The following is a 12,899-nucleotide window of genomic DNA, read 5'->3' as shown; positions in this document are numbered from 1 at the left end:
CGGATAGTGTTATTGACTTTCCTCGTTAAGCATGTTGATTCTTGAACACAGCTACTTATGAGTCTTGGCTGTGGCCCTAAGCACTTTGTTTTCCAGTATTACCACCGGATACATAAATGCCACAGACACATAACTGGGTGAACCTTTTCAGATTGTGACTCAGCTTTGCTAGAGTCCCCAGTTAGTGGTGTCCAGAGCTCTTAAGCACACTCTTTTGCTTTGGATCACGACTTTAACCACTCAGTCTCAAGCTTTTCACTTGGACCTTCATGACACAAGCACATGGTTAGGGACAGCTAGATTTAGCCGCTTAGGCCTGGATTTAATTTCCTTGGGCCCTCCTATCCATTGATGCTCAAAGCCTTGGATCCTTTTTACCCTTGCCTTTTGGTTTTAAGGGCTATTGGCTTTTTCTGCTTGCTTTTTCTTTTTCTTTCTATTTTTTTCGCCACTTTTTTTTTTCGCAAGCTTTTGCTTCTTGTTCACTGCTTTTTCTTGCTTCAAGAATCAATTTTATGATTTTTCAGATCATCAATAACATTTCTCTTTGTTCATCATTCTTTCAAGAGCCAACAATTTTAACATTCATAAACAACAAGATCAAAAATATGCACTGTTCAAGCATTCATTCAGAAAACAAAAAGTATTGTTACCACATCAATATAATTAAATTAAATTCAAGGACAATTTTCGAAATTCATGACTTCTTGTTCTTTTGAATTAAAACATTTTTCTTTTAAGAGAGGTGAAGGATTAATGGAATTTATTCATAGCTTTAAGGCATGGTTACATACTAATGATCATGAAATAAAGACACAAAACATAGATAAACACAATATTAAAAACCGAAAAACAGAAAGAAATAAAGAACAAGGAATGAATCCACCTCTAGTGGCGTCTTCTTCTTGAAGGACCAATGATGTTCTTTAGCTCTTCTATGTCCCTTCCTTGCCTTTGTTGCTCCTCCCTCATTGCTCTTTGATCTTCTCTTATTTCTTGGAGAATGATGGAGTGCTCATGATGTTCCACCCTTAATTGTTCCACATTGTGGCTCAAACCTTCTAAGGAAGTGTTGAGTTGCTCCCAATAGTTGTTTGGAGGAAAGTGCATCCCTTGAGGCATCTCAGGGATTTCTTGATGATGAGCTTCCTCATGCATCTCTTGAGAACCGTAAGGGGCTTCTCTTGCTTGCTCCATCCTCTTCTTGGTGATGGGCTTATCCTCTTCAATGAAGATGTCTCCTTCTATGATGACTCCAGCTGAGTAACATAGATGGCAAATAAGGTGAGGAAAAGCTAACCGTGCCATGGGTGAAGGCTTGTCGGCTATTTTGTAGATTTCATTGGAGATGACCTCATGAACTTCTACTTCCTCTCCAATCATGATGCCATGAATCATGATGGCCCGATCCACAGTAACTTCAGATCGGTTGCTAGTGGGAATGATGGAGCGTTGAATGAACTCCAACCATCCTCTAGCTATAGGCTTGAGGTCTAGTCTTCTTAGTTGGACTGGCTTGCCTTTGGAGTCTCTCTTCCATTGAGCTCCTTCCACACAAATGTCCATAAGGACTTGGTCCAACCTTTGATCAAAGTTGACCCTTCTAGTGTAGGGGCGTTCATCTCCTTGCATCATGGGCAAGTGAACGCCAACCTCACATTTTCCGGACTAAAATCCAAGTATTTCCCCCGAACCATTATGAGATAGTTCTTTGGACTCGGGTTCATACCTTGATCATGGTTTCTAGTGATCCATGCATTGGCATAGAACTCTTGAACCATTAAGATTCCGACTTGTTGCATGGGGTTGGTTAGGACTTCCCAACCTCTTCTTCGGACTTCATGTCGGATCTCCGGATACTCATTTTTCTTGAGCTTGAAAGGGACCTCAGGGATCACCTTCTTCTTTGCCACAACATCATAGAAGTGGTCTTGATGGCTCTTGGAGATGAATCTTTCCATCTCCCATGACTCGGAGGTGGAAGCTTTTGTCTTCCCTTTTCCTTTTCTAGAGGATACTCCGGCCTTAGGTGCTATTGGTAATGGAAAAACAAAAAAAAGCTTATGCTTTTACCACACCAAACTTAAAATATTACTCACCCTCGAGCAAGAGAAGAAAGAAGAAAAGAAGAAGAAGAAGAAAATATGGTAAAGAAGGAGAGAGGTGGGTTCGGCTAAGGTGAAGAAGAAGGGGTTTGTGTTGTGTGAAAATGAAGTAGAAAGGAAGGGTATTTATAGGGAGAGGGAGGAGGTATGTTCGGCCATTTTGGGTGGGAATGGGTGGGAAATTGGTTTTGAATTTTTGAAGGTAGGTGGGGTTTATGGGGAAGAGTGGATGGATGTGAGTGATGAATGGGATAATTGGGAAGAGGAATTGAGGTGATTGGTGAAGAGTGTTGGGAAGTGTGGCATGGGGAATAGGAGAGTGTGATTAGGATTAAAAGGTAAGGTGGGAATATGTTAGGTGGGGATCCTGTGGGGTCCACAGATCCTGAGGTGATCCTGTGGGGTCCACAGATCCTGAGGTGTCAAGAAATTCCATCCCTGCACCAAATAGGCATGTAAAATGCCTTCGTGCATCATTCTGGCGTTTAAACGCCAATTGGTGCACATTCTGGGCGTTCAACGCCCATGTAGAGCATGTTTCTGGCGTTGAACGCCAGTTTCATGCTTGTTACTGGCGTTCAGCGCCAGTTTTTCCTCTCTGGGCATATTTCTGGCGTTCAGCGCCAGAATGTTGCTTGTTTCTGGCGTTCAGCGCCAGAATGGTGCTCTGTTCTGGCGTTGGACGCCAGCCAGATGCATCTTACTGGCGTTGAACGCCAGCCTGTGCGTCCTCCAGGGTGTGAATTTTTTTCTTCTGCTGTTTTTGATTCTGTTTTTAATTTTTATGATTTTTTCGTGACTCCTCATGATCATGTTCCTAATAAAACACAAAATAACAATAAAATAGAATAAAATAAACTTAGATAAATAAAATTGGGTTGCCTCCCAACAAGCGCTTCTTTAATGTCAATAGCTTGACAGTGGCTCTCATGGAGCCACAAGGTGATCAGGTCAATGTTGTATAGTTGTCCACACTAAACTTAGAGTTTGGATATGGGATCTTAACACCAAACTTAGAGTTTGGTTGTGGCCTCACAACACCAAACTTAGAGTTTGACTGTGGGGGCTCTTCTTGACTCTGAACTGAGAGAAGCTCTTCATGCTTACTCTCTTTTGTCACAGAGGAATGGCCATGTGCCTTAAACACAAGGTAGTCCCCATTCAATTGAAGGACTAACTCACCTCTGTTGACATCTATCACAGCTCCTGCTGTGGCTAGGAAAGGTCTTCCAAGGATGATGCAATCATCCTCTTCCTTCCTAGTGTCTAAGATTATGAAATCAGCAGGGATGTAAAGGCCTTCAACCTTTACTAACACGTCCTCTACTATTCCATAAGCTTGTCTCAATGACTTGTCTGCCAGTTGTAATGAGAACAAGACAGGTTGTACCTCAATGATCCCCAGCTTCTCCATTACAGAGAGTGGCATAAGATTTATCCCTGACCCCAGATCACACAGAGCTTTTGCAAAGGTCATGGTGCCTATGGTACAAGGTATTAAGAACTTGCCAGGATCTTGTTTCTTTTGAGGTAGAATTTTCTGAATCCAAGTATCCAGTTCATTAATGAGCAAGGGAGGTTCACTTTCCCAAGTCTCATTACCAAACAACTTGGCATTCAGCTTCATGATAGCTCCTAAATATTGAGCAACTTGCTCTCCAGTTACATCTTCATCCTCTTAAGAGGATGAATAGTCTTCAGAGCTCATGAATGGCAGAAGGAGATTCAATGGAATCTCTATGGTCTCTGTATGAGCCTCAGATTCCTTTGGATCCTTAATAGGAAACTCCTTCTTGCTTGAGAAACGTCCCAGGAGGTCTTCCTCACTAGGATTTTCGTCCTCCTCCTCCCTTGTGCATTCGGCCATATTGACTATGTCAATGGCTTTGCACTCTCCTTTTGGATTCTCTTCTGTATTGCTTGGGAGAGTACTGGGAGGAGTTTCAATGACTTTCTTACTCAGCTGGCCCACTTGTGCCTCCAGATTTCTGATGGAGGATCTTGTTTCACTCATGAAACTGAAAGTGGCTTTTGACAGATCAGAGACTACATTGGCTAAATTAGAAGTATTTTGTTCAGAATTATCTGTCTGTTGCTGAGAAGATGATGGATATGGCTTGCTATTGCCCAGCCTGTTGCGTCCACCATTGTTAAAGCCTTGTTGAGGCTTTTGTTGATCCTTCCATGAGAAATTTGGATGATTTCTCCATGATGAGTTATAGGTGTTTCCATAAGGTTCACCCATGTAATTAACCTCTGCCATGGCAGGGTTCTCAGGATCATAAGCTTCTTCAGAAGCTGCCTCTCTAGTACTGTTGGATGCATGTTGCCATCCATTCAGATTTTGAGAGATCATGTTGACCTGTTGAGTCAACACTTTGTTCTGAGCCAATATGGAATTCAGAGCATCAATTTCAAGAACTCCTTTCTTCTGAGGTATCCCATTGTTCACGGAATTCCTCTCAGAAGTGTACATGAATTGGTTGTTTGCAACCATGTCAATGAGTTCTTGAGCCTCTTCAGGCGTTTTCTTCAGGTGAATAGATCCACCTGCAGAATGATCCAATGACATTTTCGAAAATTCAGAGAGACCATAATAGAATATATCCAATATGGTCCATTCTGAAAACATGTCAGATGGACATCTTTTGGTCAGCTGCTTGTATCTTTCCCAAGCTTCATAGAGGGATTCACCATCTTTTTGTTTGAAGGTTTGAACATCCACTCTCAGCTTGCTCAGCTTTTGAGGAGGAAAGAATTTATCCAAGAAGGCAGTGACCAGCTTATCCCAGGAGTCCAGGCTATCCTTAGGTTGTGAATCCAACCATATTCTAGCTCTGTCTCTTACAGCAAAAGGGAAAAGCATGAGTCTGTAGACTTCACGATCAACTCCATTTGTCTTTACAGTCTCACAGATTTGCAAGAACTCAGTTAAAAACTGATAAGGATCTTCAGATGGAAGTCCATAAAACTTGCAGTTTTGTTGCATTAAGGCAACTAGCTGAGGTTTCAGCTCAAAGTTATTGGCTCCAATGGCAGGAATAGAGATGCTTCTTCCATCAAATTTGGACGTTGGCTTTGTGAAGTCACCAAGCATTCTTCTTGCATTATTATTATTTTCGGCTGCCATCTCCTTTTCTTGTTCGAAAATTTCTGAAAGGTTGTTTCTGGATTGTTGTAATTTAGCTTCTCTTAATTTTCTCTTCAAAGTCCTTTCAGGTTCTGGATCAATTTCAACAAGAGTGCCTTTTTCCCTGTTCCTGCTTATATGAAAGAGAAGAAAACAAGAAAAGAAAGAGGAATCCTCTATGTCACAGTATAGAGATTCCTTTATGTTAGTAGAAAGGAGTAGAAGAATGAAGAAGAATTCGGATTTTTAGATGAAGAGAGGTGAAGAGAAGTGTTAGTAATTAAATAATTAAATAGAAGAAGAAAAGAGAAGGGAGATTTCGAAAATAATTTTAAAAAGGGGTTAGTGATTTTCGAAAATTAGAGATAAAATATAATTGAAATTGAAATTTGAAACAATTAATTAATTAAAAATAATTTTTGAAAAAGAGAAAGGCATTTTCGAAAATTGAAGAGGGAAAAATAGTTAGGTGGTTTTGAAAAAGATAAGAAACAAACAAAAAGTTAGTTAGTTGATTGAAAAAGATTTGAAATCAAATTTTGAAAAGATAAGAAGATAAGAAGTTAGATAAGATATTTTTTTTTGAAATCAAATTTTTGAAAAAGATAAAATTTTTGAAAAAGATAAGATAAAAGATAAAAAGATTTAATTTAAAAATTTTGAAATTACTTACTTCACTAACAAGAAACTACAAGATAAAATTCTAGAACTTAAAGATTGAACCTTTCTTAACAAGAAAGTAACAAACTTCAAATATTTGAATTAATCCCATTAATTATTAGTGAATTTTCGAAAATATGATATAAAGATAAGAAAAAGATTTTGAAAATATTTTGAAAAATATTTTTGAAATTTTCGAAAAATAGAAAAAAGATGAAAAAGATATGATTTTTGAAAAAGATTTTGAAAAGATAAAAATTGAAATTTTGACTTGACTTGTAAGAAACAACTAATTTTGAAAATTTTTGACCAAGTCAACCCAAAATTTCAAAAATTTGGAGGGAAATAAGGAAAAGATATTTTTTTGATTTTTGAATTTTTAGTTATGAGAGAGAAAAACAACAAAATTACTCAATGCATGAAATTTTTAGATCAAAACAATGAATGCATGCAGGAATGCTATGAATGTCAAGATGAACACCAAGAACACTTTGAAGATCATGATGAACATCAAGAACATAATTTTGAAAAATCTTTGATGCAAAGAAAACATGCAAGACACCAAACTTAGAAATTTTTAATGCTTGGAAAACATGAATGCAAAGATGCACATGGAAAACAAGAAAAGACACAAAACAAGAAAACATCAAGATCAAACAAGAAGACTTATCAAGAACAACTTGAAGATCATGAAGAACACTATGAATGCATGGAATTTTCGAAAAATGCAAGAAAAAAATTTTAAAAGCATGCAATTGACACCAAACTTAAAATTGACTCAAGACTTAAACAAGGAACACAAAATATTTTTAGTTTTTATGATTTTATGATTTTTTTTGTATTTTTAAAAATTTTTTCAAAAATATTTTTGGAAAAATGAAAAAGAAAAGAAAAATTTTGAAAAAGTTTTTTTGAAAAGAAAGTTACCTTATCTGAGCAACAAGATGAACCGTCAGTTGTCCATACTCGAACAATCCCCGGCAACGGCGCCAAAAACTTGGTGGACGAAATTGTGATCCATGTTCTTTGTATTTGTATGAAATCATTATTATGGCATCGGTTGTTTTCACAACTCCGTTCAACTAACCAGCAAGTGTACTGGGTCGTCCAAGTAATAAACCTTACGCGAGTAAGGGTCGATCCCACAGAGATTGTTGGTATGAAGCAAGCTATGGTCACCTTGTAAATCTCAGTTAGGCAGATAAAATTATGGAATTTAGAAAATCAAATAATAAAAAGAAATAATAAAAGGGATACTTATGCAGATTCATTGGTAGGAATTTCAGATAAGCATATGGAGATACTGTATGGCTCAAGAACGCCTACTTTCCTACTACTTCAACTCAATCCTTCTTACTCCTTTCCATGGCAAGCTGTGTATAGGGGTTCACCGTTCGACGATGGCTACTTTGAATCCTCTCGGGAAAATGGTCCTCTGCGGCTGTCACTCGCATGGCTAATCGTCTGGAGGCATCACACTGGCCGAAGGCTACATCCCATCCTCGCAGTGAAAACTACGCTCACGCACTCTGTCACAGCACGGCTAATCACTGGTTGGTTCCCGCTCCTACTGGAATAGAATCCATTGATTCTTTTGCGTCTGTCACTAACGCCCAGCACTTGCGAGTCTGAAGCACGTCACAGTCATTCATTACCAGAATCCTACTCGGAATACCACAGACAAGGTTAGACTTTCCGGATTCCCAGGATCCTACTCGGAATACCACAGACAAGGTGAGACTTTCCGGATCCTCATAAATGCCGCCATCTATCTAGCTTATACCACGAAGATTCTGTTGGGGAATCTAAGAGATACACATTCAAGCTCGGTTGCATGTAGAACGGAGGTGGTTGTCAATCACGCACGTTCATAAGTGAGAATGATAATGAGCGTCACATAATCATCACATTCATCATGTTCTTGGGTGCGAATGAATATCTTGGAATAAGAATAAGATAGAATTGAATAAAAGAAAATAGAATTGCATTAATACTTGAGGTACAGCAGAGCTCCACACCCTTAATCTATGGTGTACAGAAACTCCACCGTTGAAAATACATAAGTAAAAGGTTCAGGCATGGCCGAGAGGCCAGCCCCCAAAACGTGATCACTAGATTCAAAATACAATCCAGGATGATAATATGATAGTAAAAAGTTCTATTTATAATAAACTAGCTCCTAGGGTTTACATGAGTAAGTAATTGATGCATAAATCCACTTCCGGGGCCCACTTAGTGTATGCTTGGGCTGAGCTTGATCAATCCACGAGCTGAGGCTTCTCTTGGAGTTGAACTCCGAGTTATGACGTGTTTTGGGCGTTCAACTCCGGATCATGACGTTTTTCTGGCGTTTAACTACAGATAGCAGCATGTACTTGGCGTTCAACGCCAAGTTACGTCGTCAATTTCCAAATAAAGTATGGACTATTATATATTGCTGGAAAGCTCTGGATGTCTACTTTCCAACACCGTTGAGAGCGCGCCAATTGGAGTTCTGTAGCTCCAGAAAATCCATTTCGAGTGCAGGGAGGTCAGATTCCAACAGCATCAGCAGTCCTTTTGTCAGCCTTTTTCAGAGTTTTGCTCAAGTCCCTCAATTTCAGCCAGAAATTACCTGAAATCACAGAAAAACACACAAACTCATAGTAAAGTCCAGAAATGTGAATTTAACATAAAAACTAATGAAAACATCCCTAAAAGTAGCTTGAACTTACTAAAAACTACCTAAAAACAATGCCAAAAAGCGTATAAATTATCCGCTCATCAGGCGTCAACCCCTCTTTTCTTTTGATTCTCTACATGTGTTGAGTCCCAAAGTGCAAGTACACTTTGACTCCTTCTTTGATGAGCTATCAATCATGTGGACCCCATCCTCTCTCCTGAAAATGAAAACCGAAATAGCATAAGTGAAAAGAACCCTTTTATATTCCCTTTCATAACATATAATTGAAATGCAATTGATGAGTGTCCCTTGGGACACCAAACTTAATTTTCTTGCATCTAATAAATTGGGTTTATCATTGGGTATTTAATGTGTTTATAAGGGTGAATTAAATTCATTTCTTTCACATTCTTTAACTCCTTCTGAACACATTAAAGTGACCTTGCATGCATAACCAATTTACTTAATGCATTTAGATTAAGAGCATGCTGGGCTTGCTATGTGGACATCATATGGTGGTGGCCACACCAAACTTAATCTCTGGGCTTACTATCAAAATTAATTCATTCAAAAGGGTTGTAGGCCTAGATTAAGTGGGTTAGTGGCTATACCAAACTTAGCTTTTTAGCTAGTTCCCGGCCCAATCACTCATCATCAATAAGTTTGTTCATCAACTTGCATTTTCAGGGAAAGAAAACAAATAAAAGAAAATATATTGAAGAATGACTAACTATCAAACATTGAAATTGATGTCTAAGCCACCTAATCTATTCTTAGAAGGCAAGGGAAATAAAAGCATTAAACTGAAACTTAAACTATCTAAATTGGCAATTTTAAAGCTACTTCTAGAAATCAAAAAGGAAATGAATGTTGGGTTGCCTCCTAACCAGCACTTCTTTAATGTCATTAGCTTGACATCTCCCATCTTTAGTTGAGGTTGTAGCTCACTCTCTACTCCTCCAAAGAACCTCCCAAGTAGTGCTTGAGTCTATGGCCATTCACAGCAAAAGTTCTATGTGTTTTGTCCTCCATGAGCCCCACATGACCATAGGGAGACACCTTAAGAATGGTAAAAGGTCCTGACCATCTATACTTGAGTTTCCTTGGGAAGAATTTGAGTCTTGAGTTGTATAGTAGCACCTTTTGACCTTTGACAAACTCTCTTCTTGCTATGCTTTGATCATGCCACTTCTTAGCTTTCTCCTTATAGATTTTTGCATTTTCATATGCTTGATATCTAAGCTCTTCCAATTCTTGCATTTGTAAGATCCTTTTCTCCCCAGCAGCAATGTTGTCAAAGTTTAGTAGCTTGAGTGCCCAAAAGGCCTTGTGTTCAAGCTCAAGGGGTAGGTTTCAATCAGGTGGGGCAATGATGGGTGCTGAGGAAAGCTTCTTTTTCAAGTTCTCAAAAGCTATAATGCATTCTTGATCAAATATGAAAGGTGTGCCAGATGCAAGCAGATTACTTAAGGGCTTAGCAATTTTTGAGAAATCTTTGATAAATCTTCTATAAAAACCAGCATGCCCTAAAAAACTTCTAACTGCCTTAACATTGCAAGGTCGGGGTAATTTCTCAATTACCTCCACCTTAGCTTTGTCCACCTCAATGCGCATTTTGGAGACTTTATGTCCAAGAACCACCCCTTCAGTGACCATGAAATGGCACTTTTTCCAGTTTAAAACCAGGTTGGTTTCTTGACATCTCCTCAGCACTAGAGCAAGGTGGTGTATGCACTTAGAATATGAATCACCGAGCACAAAGAAGTCATCCATGAATACTTCTATGAACCTTTCAATCATGTTTGAAAATATGGAGAGAATGCACCTTTGGAATGTTGCAGGTGCATTGCACAATCCAAAGGGCATTCTCCTATAAGAAAAAACACTATAAGGACAAGTAAAGGAAGTCTTCTCTTGGTCTTTGGGATCGATTACAATCTGATTGTAGCCAGAATAACCACCCAAGAAGCAGTAGTACTCATGTTCTGCAAGTCTTTCTAGCATTTGGTCCATGAAAGGTAGGGGAAATAATCCTTTTTGGTGGCTTCGTTAAGCTTTCTATAATCAATGCACATGCGCCATCCAGTCACTGTTCTTGTTGGTATCAACTCATTCTTCTCATTGGGCACAACAGTGATCCCTCCCTTCTTAGGAACTACTTGGACAGGGCTCATCCAAGGGCTGTCTGAGATGGGGTAAATCACCCGTGCTTGCCATAGTTTCAACACCTTTTTTTGGACTACTTCATTCATTGTTGGATTTATCCTTCTCTGCTGTTGTCTTGAGGGCTTTGCACCTTCCTCAAGTAGGATTTTATGCATGCACATTGAAGGGAAAATTCCTTTTAGATCAGCAAGTGTCCATCCCATGGCATCCTTATGTTGCTTCAACACCTAGATTAGCTCTTTTTCTTGTTGTTCATTCAAGCTTGAATTTATGATCACTGGGTATGTGTTGCTATCATCCAAGTAGGCATACTTCAAGTTTGAGGGTAGAGCTTTTAGCTCCAACTTTGGTGCCTCTATTTCCAATTTCTTTGTCTTGTCAAGCATGATTTGTTCTTTCATAGCCTCTAGTGATGGCTCACCACATGGGACTTGTTGATCTTGCTCTTGGGTTTCTTCACATAGTTCTTCCTCTAGGACTCCTTGAACTTGGGTCTCAATTGTGTCCACCATCATGCATTCACCAATGGATTCTTTGGGGTTGCTCCTTGCCTTGAAAACACTGAAGACCATCTTCTCTTCATGTAACCTCAAGACTAACTCACCTTTTTCAACATCAATTATGGCTCCAGCAGTAGCTAGGAATGGCCTTCCTAGGATGATGGATGTGTTGGCTTCTTCCTCCATGTCAAGCACAATGAAATCGGCTGGGAAGATGAACTTCTCCACTTTCACCAATAGATTTTCCACCACACCATGAGGAAATTTAAAGGTTCTGTCAGCCAATTGAAGTGCCATTCTTGTTGGTTTAGCCTCTTCTATTCTCATTCCTTTCATCATAGCCAAAGACATGAGGTTTATGCTTGCTCCTAGATCGCATAGTGCCTTCTTAATGTTCATATCCCCAATGACACAAGGCAATGGGAAGCTCCCAAGGTCTTTCAATTTCTGTGGGAGCTTCTTTTGTATTATAGCACTACACTCTTTAGTGAGTACCACGGTTTCTTTCTCACCCCAGTTTCTCTTCCGTGTCATGAGTTCCTTTAAGAACTTAGCATAGAGCAGCTGATAAACCACTATTTTATGGTTTACAATGTGTTTAATTGTGTGGTTTTATCATGGTCTTTACCCACTTATTCATATAATTAGCATGCATTTATATTTCCTTCCTAAAATTATTACATGATTGAAAGCTTACTTCCTGGAGACCTTTAAATAGGTATTTTAATCCCCTTTTATTCCATTCGATGCCGTGATCTATGTGTTAAGTGTTTCAGACTTTATAGGGCATGAATGAGTGAGAGATTGGGAAGGAAGCTTGCAAAAATGGAAGGAATACAAGAAATTGAGGAGATGACCAGCGAGAAGTGACGCGTACGCGTCAGCGATGCGACCGCGCGGAAGAGAGGAATTCGCAGTGACGTGCCCGCATGAGTGACGCGGACGCACGGATTGGAAAAGCAGAAGCGACGCGGAGGCATGGACGACGTGCCCGCATGGGAAAGTAAAACGCCGAATGACGCGTCTGCGTGAATGACGCGTCCGCGTGACGTGCGTGATCTGCAGAATTTCAGAAGTTGCTGGCAGAGTTTCGGGGCCGGATTTCAACCCAATTTTCGGCCTGGAATTATAGATTAGAGTCAGGGAACATGCAGAAACGAAGGACACAATTCATTCTACACAATTTTTAGTTTTAGATCTGGATTTACTCCTCCCCTAGGTATTTTCAATCACTTGACATTTATAATTAGGATTTTTGGAAGACTTTGCTTTTTAGCTTTTGAGAAGAGGCCACCTCCGGTACTAGTCATTATACTTTGCTATTTGCTTTTTACTTATTCTTCCATGTTCTTAATTCCCCTAGAGTTGACATTGGCTTATTTTTGCAAGTTATTAATATAGATTATTTTTATTTTTAATTAATCCTTTTCATTATTATTTATCATGTCTCTTTTTAATTCCCTTTCTTATGTTATGAGTTCTATGTTCACAATGAGCGAGTAGTTCCCTTATTTGATGGGGAGTTGATTGAAAGGAACCCTTGAATTAGGGTACTTAAAGGAGAAATTGTAATTGGGCTCATTGTTGGAATGTCCTCTAGTCACTGACACAAATCCTTTTCAATGAGCGGATTGAGACTTGTGAATAGAAATAGCAATCCAACTTGTTTGACTCTC

At 39.2% G+C, this 12,899-nt stretch overlaps 2 protein-coding genes across 2 annotated transcripts; both read right to left on the bottom strand.

The window, feature by feature from the left end:
- Positions 1-9,910: 9,910 nt before the first annotated feature.
- On the bottom strand, positions 9,911-10,330 carry LOC130980932 (uncharacterized mitochondrial protein AtMg00860-like). The gene has a single exon (XM_057904573.1). It carries the CDS (start codon positions 10,328-10,330, stop codon positions 9,911-9,913), a length of 420 nt encoding a protein of 139 aa, XP_057760556.1.
- A 620-nt stretch (positions 10,331-10,950) lies between these two features.
- LOC130980931 (uncharacterized) lies at positions 10,951-11,757 on the bottom strand. Its single transcript, XM_057904572.1, has one exon. It carries the CDS (start codon positions 11,755-11,757, stop codon positions 10,951-10,953), a length of 807 nt encoding a protein of 268 aa, XP_057760555.1.
- Positions 11,758-12,899: the final 1,142 nt, after the last annotated feature.

This window comes from Arachis stenosperma, chromosome 5 (assembly GCF_014773155.1).
Source record: "Arachis stenosperma cultivar V10309 chromosome 5, arast.V10309.gnm1.PFL2, whole genome shotgun sequence".
NCBI classification, from domain to species: Eukaryota; Viridiplantae; Streptophyta; class Magnoliopsida; order Fabales; family Fabaceae; genus Arachis; species Arachis stenosperma.
The sequence above is the reverse complement of the archived record's forward strand: the minus strand, read 5'-3'. Positions and strand labels throughout refer to the sequence as shown.

Coding starts and splice junctions, on each gene's coding strand:
- LOC130980932 (XM_057904573.1), bottom strand. CDS start 10,330: ATGGATGACTTCTTTGTGCTCGGTGATTCATATTCTAAGTGCATACAC.
- LOC130980931 (XM_057904572.1), bottom strand. CDS start 11,757: ATGACACGGAAGAGAAACTGGGGTGAGAAAGAAACCGTGGTACTCACT.